This window comes from Phocoena sinus, chromosome 16, assembly GCF_008692025.1.
Source record: "Phocoena sinus isolate mPhoSin1 chromosome 16, mPhoSin1.pri, whole genome shotgun sequence".
NCBI lineage: Eukaryota > Metazoa > Chordata > Mammalia > Artiodactyla > Phocoenidae > Phocoena > Phocoena sinus.
The window spans coordinates 25,691,359-25,702,153 of record NC_045778.1 but is presented as its reverse complement, the minus strand read 5'-3'; the positions used below and the strand labels follow the sequence as shown (position 1 = coordinate 25,702,153).

At 46.6% G+C, this 10,795-nt stretch overlaps 2 protein-coding genes across 3 annotated transcripts; both read right to left on the bottom strand.

The window, feature by feature from the left end:
* Positions 1-292: 292 nt before the first annotated feature.
* CHCHD1 (coiled-coil-helix-coiled-coil-helix domain containing 1) lies at positions 293-1,576 on the bottom strand. Of its 2 annotated transcripts, XM_032608413.1 has the most exons (3): positions 1,426-1,576; positions 1,182-1,300; positions 293-591 (listed from the first exon to the last, which is right to left on the bottom strand). In XM_032608413.1, the coding sequence occupies exons 1-3, from the start codon at positions 1,547-1,549 to the stop codon at positions 478-480; spliced, it is 357 nt and encodes a 118-aa protein (XP_032464304.1). In that variant the 5' UTR covers positions 1,550-1,576; the 3' UTR covers positions 293-477. The 2 variants fall into 2 exon arrangements, with proteins under 2 accessions (XP_032464304.1, XP_032464303.1); XM_032608412.1 differs by having other exon boundaries at positions 293-1,300.
* A 1,271-nt stretch (positions 1,577-2,847) lies between these two features.
* On the bottom strand, positions 2,848-10,791 carry FUT11 (fucosyltransferase 11). Its single transcript, XM_032609270.1, has 3 exons — positions 10,001-10,791; positions 8,780-9,405; positions 2,848-7,375 (listed from the first exon to the last, which is right to left on the bottom strand). Exons 1-3 carry the CDS (start codon positions 10,706-10,708, stop codon positions 7,228-7,230), a joined length of 1,482 nt encoding a protein of 493 aa, XP_032465161.1. The 5' UTR covers positions 10,709-10,791; the 3' UTR covers positions 2,848-7,227.
* Between the last annotated feature and the right edge of the window lie 4 nt (positions 10,792-10,795).

Below are 10,795 nucleotides of genomic sequence, written 5' to 3'. Positions count from 1 at the left end.
TGTGAACTTCTGATTATTCCCGCAGCACGCTGCAGGGGTTATGCACAAAATAGGTAGTCGCTAAATACTTACAGATGATGGCAAAAAACTCTGCATATAGACAGACTCCAACATCCTTAATGCATCCAAAGGCAAGGGCATTAAATGGTATACAGGACTTCAAATGCAGGACAAGACAAAGGTTTTTGTCCTGCACCTGGTGCAAATTAGGGAGCAAAGACCTTCCAGAGTGTAGGGGAGGACACAAGGTTCAACTATGGTGGGAGTACCTAATCCACAACAAAAGGCCAAGTTCTCTTCAGAGGATTTTATTTCAACATAAAGCATAATTTCCACCCACATAATGATTCCAAAGGGTAAAATAAAGTGTTTTGCCTCCTACTCTTCAAAGACAGCATGGCAGTGCAAACATCTCTAAAATGCCTCTGCATAGTTCTCAGAAGCTATAGTCCAGTCATTGAAAATGCTTCTCCATTTTCAGCTGACATGAGGTTTGTTAGGAAACCTATGTAACAACTTATTCAATTTCTTGGGGGGTAAACTCCCCAACTCTCCCAGGTCCTCCTGGATTGATCTCACTTTTCGGGCTGCCTGAAAGAACAAAAATTAAAATGATAGCTCCAAAGTTGGCCCTGACCTAAGCTAATAGTTCTCACAACACCCCAAATCACACTAAGGTATTAACCAGCCTGGAGATCTGTGTCATCTTCCCAGTCCCCTTTCATCAGAAGGACTTGGGACCCAAGAATGACTGTATGGTCTGAAACTACCATGCCAGCTGGCAATTAAGTCTAGGCTGGAAACCAAACAACCTGTCCTTTACTATCTTTAGTTCTACTTCAGACAATAATGTCTATTTGAACAGCAATTTAAACTTTACAAAGTGGTTTTCCCATTCATCTCTTCACTTGACACTCACAAAATTCTGTAAGGTGGATACTAATATTAACCTCATCTTGCACCAAGTAAAGATAAAACCAGTGAAACAAATCGCTCAAGATCACAATGCCTTCAAAACGGTAACCTTTCCCACTTTGGCGTGACTCAGGTAGCTTCCAAAAACTTCCTCGCCCTTTTAGAATGAGAGGGACTTTCTTATCTCCTAGCAAGAGACAGTAAGAACCATTACTGTATGCCCCCCATTTTCCTCCCAAAAGGGCACCCCAGGAGTCTCCTGTCACCTCAGCCCTCGAAGCACAATCGAAGAAGTCCTGGATCTCTTTTTTGCACGCTTCGTCGCGGAATTCATTCTGCTTCCAGCAAGCCATCATTACTGACATCTCCGTGATACAAGTCGCCTCTGGAAGAGCAGAACGCGGGGACCCTCAGTCACAAGGAGACCCTTACCTTCCGGCCCTCCCACCCAGCAGCCCTCTGCACTCCTCCGACTTCCGCTCTGGGGCCTCCACGGATCCGACTGCTCACCGCCCTTCTCCCGGCGCCGTTCCCCGACACGGTTAGCTAGGATGAGGGGCTTGTTGGGCTTCAGTATGGGCTTCCGCGGGTTTCCAAACCTTGCTAACCGACCCCGGAGGCTGGGCGTCGCCATTGCTCACCGAGCTCCCAGCAGGCTCTGCGGCGCCGTGCGTGACCCTGCGTGACCCCTACGAGCTCGACGAGACTCGGCGACAACCTCTCCCACCCCCCACCCCCCCGCTCCCGCCCCAGCATGCACCTTTTTCTTTTCTTGGCGGAGTCGTCTTGATGCCGGGTTCGGATCCCGCCTGGTGCAGACCCGTGTGCAGGTTAGGAGGGGAGTCTTTGGGACTCTTTTGTGAATCTACGCTGACTCTTGTAGGCTCCGGGCTCTGAAGTCTTGGGGCAGTACTGGGCCGGGAACACCCAGGAAAGAGGCCTGATAAATGGACTCTAGTTTCTGGTGGTAAAGTCTGGGTTAGAGGGTGATTGACACAGGCAAGGGCAGAGAGAATAGGAGCGAACCAAAATATGAGAGTTTAAGATGCTACATTGGGAATGATTTTATTTTAATAAACCTTTAAGAACTGTTGGTTTTGATTACCTTTAGAGCCACTCTGAAGCCGCGAAGAAAAATAGGCTCATTTACTCTAACAGCTGCTGCGCTTAGATATCGTTTGTTCATTTGTAGTGATCTCACTGGATTGGGTGAGGTTTAAGCACTTTCTCGCATTCATCGTTTTAGTTAATCCTCTCGCCAATCCTCTGAAGGTACTTAGCAGTACCATTCCTATTTATACACTTGGCCCTTCAATTATGATGCCTACCTTTAATCAGACTTGGTTCTAAGTTACTTTCTTCCCCCCGCCCCCTCCTCCCCACCAAGTGACTTTTAGCTGTTTACAAAACTCAATCCAAAGATGAACCACTCATTCTCAAGGCATTTACACATGAGCTCCAAGAAGTGTCTCTGGTAATGGAAGCATAACTTGGACAAGCTTGTAGTTCATAAGATGACTACTATGGAGAAGCAATATTTAGTGTGTGCTAATCACTTATCACAGATGTTTGGAATCTTCCCATTTATCTCTGCATGACTGGTTCTTTTTCTTCTATTGAGTCCCAGTTCATGTCAGAGAGGACTTCCCTGACTTCCATCCAAACCACCACCAACCTGTTTTATTTTCTTCAGAATACCTATCATAGTCTGGATTATCTTGTTCATTTATTGTTTGTTTACAGCCTTACCCCCCAACACCCATTTAAAATGTAAGCATCATGAGAGAAGGGACCTTGTCTATCTTGTTCAGTGCTATCCCCAAGGCCTAGAGTAGTGCCAATAAATACTTGTTAAATGAACAAATGTTTGAAATATTTTTGCAAGTCTCCAGCTTTACCATCTTCACCCCAGAAATAAAACCAAGCAGAAGACAATGTTTAAAAAGAAGCCATTTATTATACAAAATTAAACCTGTGATAATCGAAGAAGCAACTCAGGAATAATAAAGGCATCAGCCCCATGCTCCACCCCCACTGCAGCAACACAAATAAAGCTAATTCCTATCAGAACTTCTACCACCAATAACCCCAAGTCTGCTACTGTATACAGAGCAGGGTGGGCCCCAATCCAGAGAAAATTCACATTGCTTGCTTTCTCCACAGAGAAAGTGAAGCCTTTAGTTAGATAGCCATGTGGCTATTCCTGGTTCTACTTTCCCTTGTAGAAATGTAGCACCTGGTTTTGAATACTGTTATAGTAAGAGGAATAAAGGAGAAAGTCTGGGAAGCACTGACCACAAAGTAGGCATGAGTCTCCAGCCACAATCATTCATAAAAAACTGGCCTACTTTGTACATAAAAGTGCTAAGGTAATGCCAGTGTGAACTGTTGTAATTAGACAGGAGAGGTAGGGATGATTCTACACCTTGCATAACCATCACCTACCCTTTTCATTGCACATAATGAAATTTGAGTCCTAACCTTATTTTGCACTTGGGTAATAATGTATTTTGCACTATATAAACTAGCATCTGCATTTAAATAGATTGCAAGCTTAGAAATCAGAGTCCTGAATTTGGCTTCTTTTGTGAGAGTCCTTACTATATCAAATTTTAACATAATTATTTTCGAAGGTCTGTCTTTCTCTCTTATTCTTTTCTGCAAAAGTCCAAACAGAAAACTTTCCATGCTGTTATGAAGGGCATTTTTTATTAAATAAAATGAAAAAAGGGGAGTTCCCCAGTGGTTGGGCCTCTGTGCTTTCACTGCCGAGGACCCGGGTTCAGTCCCCGGTCTGGGAACTGAGGTCCCACAAGCCATGCAGCACAGCCAAAAAAAAAAAGGAAAAGAAAAAAGAACCACCCTGGCAGTGAAACCCAGACTAAATTATAGCTTTGCTTGGCCACATCTTTAGGACCCTAGTTGTTGGAGCATCTCATATATAAACAATATATGAGCACCCCATATATATAAATGTTTATTGCGAGGTCTGTTGCAGAATTTCCATTTTGCAGTATATTATATAGTTTCACGTCAGCCAAAAATGGTAAATTCTCTGTAAATCTTCACCCCATTCCAAGCAGGTGCCATTATTTTTTTAAATAAACACTTGATGTTAGCTTTGATCTAGCTCTAAAGAGCTAGATTTCCTAAATTTAAAAACAAGCTGGTGGGCTTCTCTGGTGGCACAGTGGTTAAGAATCTGCCTGCCAATGCAGGGCACACGGGTTCGATCCCTGGCCCCGGGAAGATCCCACATGCCGCGGAGCAGCTAAGCCCGTGCGCCACAACTACTGAGCCTGCGCTCTAGAGCCCCCGTGCCACAACTACAACTACTGAAGCAGAGCCCATGCTCTGCAACAAGAGAAGCCACCGCAATAAGAAGCCACCACAATGAGAAGCCCGCTCATCACAACAAAGAGTAGCCCCCGCTCGCTGCAACTGGAGAAAGCCTGCGCACAGCAACGAAGAAACAACACAGCCAAAAATAAAAACAAATATGGGCTTCCCTGGTGGCGCAAGTGGTTGAGAGTCCACCTGCCAATGCAGGCGACAGGGGTTCGTGCCCCGGTCCGGTAAGATCCCACATGCCGCAGAGCAGCTGGGCCCGTGAGCCATGGCCGCTGAGCCTGCGCATCTGGAGCCTGTGCTCCGCAAAGGGAGAGGCCACAACAGTGAGAGGTCCGTGTACCACAAAAAAAATAAAATAAAAACAAATTAATTTTTTAAAAAGCTGGTATATCACACACAGAACAGCTTAGCAGTCTGCTCAAAATATTAAAAACGCTCAACATCATTAATCATTAGAGAAATGCAAATCAAAACTACAATGAGATATCATCTCGCACCAGTCAGGATGGCCATCATCAAAAAATCTAGAAACAATAAATGCTGGAGACGGTGTGGAGAAAAGGGAACACTCTTGCACTGCTGGTGGGAATGTGAATTGGTACAGTCACTATGGAGAACAGTATGGAGGTTCCTTAAAAAACTACAAATAGAACTACCATATGACCCAGCAATCTCACTACTGGGCATATACCCTGAGAAAACCATAATTCAAAAAGAGTCATGTACCAAAATGTTCATTGCAGCTCTATTTACAATAGCCCGGAGATGGAAACAACCTAAGTGTCCATCATCGGATGGATGGATAAAGAAGATGTGGCACATATATACAATGGAATATTACTCAGCCATAAAAAGAAACGAAATTGAGCTATTTGTAATGAGGTGGATGGACCTAGAGTCTGTCATACAGAGTGAAGTAAGTCAGAAAGAGAAAGACAAATACCGTATGCTAACACATATATATGGAATTTAAGGGAAAAAAATGTCATGAAGAACCTAGGGATAAGACAAGAATAAAGACACAGACCTACTAGAGAATGGACTTGAGGATATGGGGAGGGGGAAGGGTAAGCTGTGACAAAGGGAGAGAGAGGCATGGACATATATACACTACCAAACGTAAGGTAGATAGCTAGTGGGAAGCAGCCACATAGCACAGGGAGATCAGCTCGGTGCTTTGTGAGCGCCTGGAGGGGTGGGATAGGGAGGGTGGGAGGGAGGGAGACGCAAGAGGGAAGAGATATGGGAACGTGTATATGTATGGCTGATTCACTTTGTTATGGAGCAGAAACTAACACACCATTGTAAAGTAATTATACTCCAATAAAGATGTAAAAAAAAAATTAAAACCCAACAAAACCTTATAGAAGGACAAGATTCTATTATACATAGTCTGTACTGAAGTCATAAGCATCATCTTCCTCTTCAGTCTTTACAACTATATATATATGTTTGTAAATTAATGTGTGTATATATACATACATACACACACACTAATTTAAACCAGACATATTGATAAGCTATGGAACTTCTCTAGTGATAACTCATTAATACAACATTACAACCAGGGTAGTTCTAAGATCCAAGGTATTCTTTCTTGTTCCACTGCCCCAGAAAAAGTAAATGGTCTCCCTGTCCATTAAGCTGTATGTTTAAACCACAGGAATAGAAGGGTCTGGCTACCTCCCTAAATCTGACTAACAACTTTTTATTTAGCCAGCCACTGTGATGGCTTAAATGTCTTGCTTCGCTTCTCATGCCCTTGAGCTTAGGTGGGTGGGCTCCATCAAAATGTAGTCTCAGTAAGTACTATAAAGTTGTGCGTTGTAACAGTAATAGAGTGAATGAAGTTGGAATATTTATCCCACTTAAAGTGAAAAGTGCCACAGAATATGAAAGAATTACTAGAGCTATATTGCTGGGCTGTTTTTTTCTGCCATAATTTTCATGAGTTTTGGGGGGAAATGGACTTTTGTAGCATATAAAAATAATAGAAGAGTTCATTAGGCAGACAGAAGAGATCAAGGACTTATAAAAATCTGCACTTAGATTCACATTGGCCTATTTCAACATTTCAAAATCATTATAGCTTTTTCTGCTGTCATTTCCAGCCTGAAACTCCATCTCTAATCTAAAATAGAGCAGGACAATTCATTAAGTTGGCATGACATTTGTTAGCCACTGAATCTTTCTACTCATGAGTGGAGAAGGAATTTCAGATATGCCCTAGATAAGAAGCAAACCAGCAGTAAGAAAAGCTGTCAAATCTACAGGCAGTTTAATGCTGGGGAAAATGAATGTGGGAATGGTGGCAAGGCTACTCCGTCTCCATCAGAAATTGTGGAAAACCAGGAAAGAAAAAGCCATTCAAAATGAAAAGGTTGACATGAAAAGCAATGTAAATGATATAAAAAATACAACTCCAGAGAGCCAGAATACAACCCCCCAGGAATTTTGCTTCACCACCAACATAACAGTTTATAAAGCAAGAGATGAGGAAAAGAGATTGGGAAAGGTACTGAATAATGAGTGGTTTGAGGAATAGCACAGTAGTTTTCTAAAGATGCTAAACTTGGCCCATCTTACCTCATTCACAGCCAAGTACTAACGTGTTGTCCCAATCACGACTGAGAGGATGATATGGCTAGAGAAATAAGCAGTTCTTTAAAATTTTTGTTGATCAGCACCTTTAATCAAATAGGTGTTTCAGGCTTCTGGTTCCCACTAAACCAAGAACTGGATGCCTCCATCTCTCCATGAGGAGAGGCCCTATTACCATAGGCTGAGACCCTGGCTACACATCTTTAGGATAAAATATCAGTAGATATAACTTATTCTTTGAACTCATGGTAAGACAGTGCTCATTAAGAACTTGCGTAGCAGATACCCTTCATGTCCCACGCTAGAATAAGGACTTCCATCTCCTTAGCTCTATCAAGTTAAGGACTCTTGCAAGAGTAATTAGAGATTTTGGTTCCTTTTCATGAAGATCTCAGTTAGGTAATCCCAAAATTTCCTCTGCAGTGTCTCATTGTTGTGGATCATGGCAGTGAGAGCTTCCCCCTGGTCCAGGCCTTGCCAGTAATCTTGCAGCCACATCTCCTTCCAGCTGAAACATCAAAATGGGAGTTGGATTACGGAACCTCAGCACAGCTATGGGTCCTACCTTTCTCTGAATGGCCAAAGAAATCTTAAGCAGATACAGTGGTTTATGGCTAGGACGAGGGATCCGCTTTGAGGGAAGGAAATGTGAAGTAAACCCAGTACTAGTCCAAGTGACGGGCAGTAAGCCACAAACACAAATTTATCACACAACACCCCCCCTCCCCCAATGAGTTAAATTTCCTGACTTGCCTGCTCTTGGTCCCTAAATGTGGAGGGAATTAAGAGGCAGGCAGGACAGGGGCCAAACTATGGACACAGTAATCTCCTTAAGAAAAGCAAGGGGGCATATTTAGATGGTTACCTTTCATGTTACACCTATTTCAATAATCAAAATGAAAGTGCAATAGTATCCAGTGTCTTGATGAGACAGAACCTGAATGTTTCTCTTTTTTTAATGTGTTACACTTTTCCTCTGACAAATCATAATATTATGTTCAGCACAAACTAGATACAAATTACTTGATGTAAATTACTGGATACAAATTACCTCCACTCCCAGGACCAAACTGTGCCAGCCCTCTGCTGCCATCCACTGTCCAAGGTGATCTCTGCAGGACATTCTAGCAGCCTCTCTTTCTCACGGCTAATAATCTTTTATCACCCCTCCCCCAACAGGTGTGGTTTGCTGCAAGCGGCTTCAACATTTCCCCACCCCACCTCCCATGCTGACCTTGTTTCCCAATGTCACCACCTACTGCAGTAGCCCCCTCACTTCCCTTCCAATCCACACTGCCCACCATTGTTAATCATCCTTTGAAAGCATCCCTTCTACTCTGTCTAGGACAAGCATATAATTTATCATCCAAATCAGGGTAATTTTAAGAGTGAAAGGAGGTGCTGTTAATAGTTACACCAGGTTAACAGGTATAAACCCTGACTGTTGCAGACAAACCTCCCTCAGAATACTCTCTTCTGTATCTCTCATCCCCAGCCCCACCATGCTGAAGGTGCTCCATAAATAGCTGAGTTGATTTTCAGGACAGTCCAGCTCCAGAGCCTAGTATTCAGAATATGTACAACCTGGCCCAGCTTTGTCTCTCCCCCATTGCTTCCCTGAACAGGCCCTCTGCTCTAGTTGAAGCTTTTTTTAAACTACTGCAAACATTGTTTACAAAAGCTGATTTTTGTATGCTGTTGCCCTGAATGATATCTCACATCTTTTACTGAGCTTTCGCAGTTTGTCTTATCCCCACAACTAGACTCTTGTTACCTTAAAGGCAGAGTGATCCCATGTCATAATTTCCTTATACAACATCCCCTCAGCACCTAGTGCTAATTTATTGCCTGCAGGAAGCAAGTCAGTAAATCATTTGATTTGACAGCCACAGGGGACCCCAGCTACCCTTACCTGTCATTATCAGGAATCTCTTCCACACTGCCAAAGCCAGGTGTGGGCACTGGGCAGTCCATGTGTGAGGGCTGGGCAATATGAGGCTCAGGGACACGGATGTCCCCAGGAGAGGCTGCATGGGCCTTCTCGGCATCCAGCCGAGCCAGTTCGTGGTCACAGACGAAACACTCGAAGCCGTTAAGGTAGTTAGGCAGTAAAGGATCATTCACTCCCCACTCCCGCTGCTTCAGACTATCCAGAAGGAACTGGTTGGTGATGCCCCCAGGTTGCTTGTATGCCAGGTATTTCATATATTCCTCATCATTTTTGTCCAGAAAGTCAATAAACTCTGCCAGCTTCTGCGGCGACTCAAAGTCGTCAATGAGGATGATGGAGTGATTGTTGGGCACCCAGTCCCTCACAGAGGGAGAGCCGCGGTACACAGGCACAGCACCGAGGTGCATGGGGCGCCACAGTTTTTCCGTCATGTAGTCGTCACAGATGGCATTTTCGAGGGCCAAATGAAACTTATAGCGGGACAAGAAGGCCAAGAGTTCTGGATCCTCAGTGGTGGCTGTGGCTGTGTCCTGTAGCCGCGGCGTGGGCAGCTCCCGATTCTTCAGGCATTTCCCATATGAGTCCACCTGAGTGGGGTACAGCACGCCGTCAAGAGGGCATGGGTAGCGTATATATGGACATATATACACTACCAAATGTAAAATATATAGCTAGTGGGAAGCAGTCGCATAGCACAGGGAGATCAGCGCGGTGCTTTGTGACCAGCTAGAGGGGTGGGATAGGGAGGGTGGGAGGGAGGGAGACGCAAGAGATATACGGGGATATATGTATATGTATAACTGATTCATTTTGTTATAAAGCAGAAACTAACACACCATTGTAAAGCAACTATACTCCAGTAAAAATGTGAAAAAAGGGGCTTCCCTGGTGGCGCAGTGGTTGAGAGTCCGCCTGCCGATACAGAGGACACGGGTTCGTGCCCCAGTCTGGGAAGACCCCACATGCCGCGGAGCTGCTGGGCCCGTGAGCCATGGCTGCTGGGCCTGCACGTCCGGAGCCTGTGCTCCGTGACGGGAGAGGCCGCGGCAGTGAGAAGCCTGCGTACCGCAAAAAAAAAAAAAATGTGAAAAAAAAGAAGATACGGCACGTCGGCCTGGACACCAGGGGTCGCGGCCTCAGCCCGGCGCGCCACCCTCCCCTTCCCGCCCCGCCCTCACCCACCGGGATGTAGCGCATGAGCTCGCGCACGTAGCGGTCCCGGTCCGCAGGCACGTCGCAGTGGGACTGCAGATAGAGCAGCGGCGCGTAGCCCCGGCGGCGCCAGTCGGCGCGTTCCGGGAGCGGAGGCGCCGCGCGGCGCAGATAGGCGGTCCCGGGCAGCCACTGCAGCGGCAGCGGGTAGTCCGAGTGACGGCTGAAGGTGGCGGTAAGATTGAAGAGGCGGATGCCCGGACTGTGGCTCAGCAAGAAGTTGTTGAGGGGCGACTCCTCGTGCAGGAGCGCCCAGCTCTGGTGCGCCAAGCGCGGCAGCGGCGCCTCGGACGCGCGGAAGTCGGTGCCGTAGAAGAGCAGTGCGCGCGTCCGCGAGTCTCCCCGCACCCGTCGGTCCCGGGACGCCACGCACGCGCCGCGCGCGCACTCGATGCGCTCCGAGTCGCCCGGGAAGTGAGGGAACAGCCCTGGGCTCCACCAAAGCAGCACCGGCAGGTCCACCGCCTCCCCCCTCCCCGGCCGCGGGGTCCCTGGACCGCGCGCCACCCCCACTGTGCCCAGCGCGGAGGGAGGCCGGAAAACTGCGCCGTCCCACGGCTCCGCCCACTCCACCTCCCCGCCGGTCTCCCCCTCCGCCAAGGGCCTTGAGCCGCTGGCCGCACAGACACTAAGCACTCCCAGGGCGGCAAGCACAGCCCCCGTGCGGCCGGCCCCCATGTCTACTCTGACAGCCGAAGCCCCTCAGCAACAGGCCCCGCCTCGCGGTGAGTCGCGACGCGACGAGGTCCTACGCCACAGGGGCAC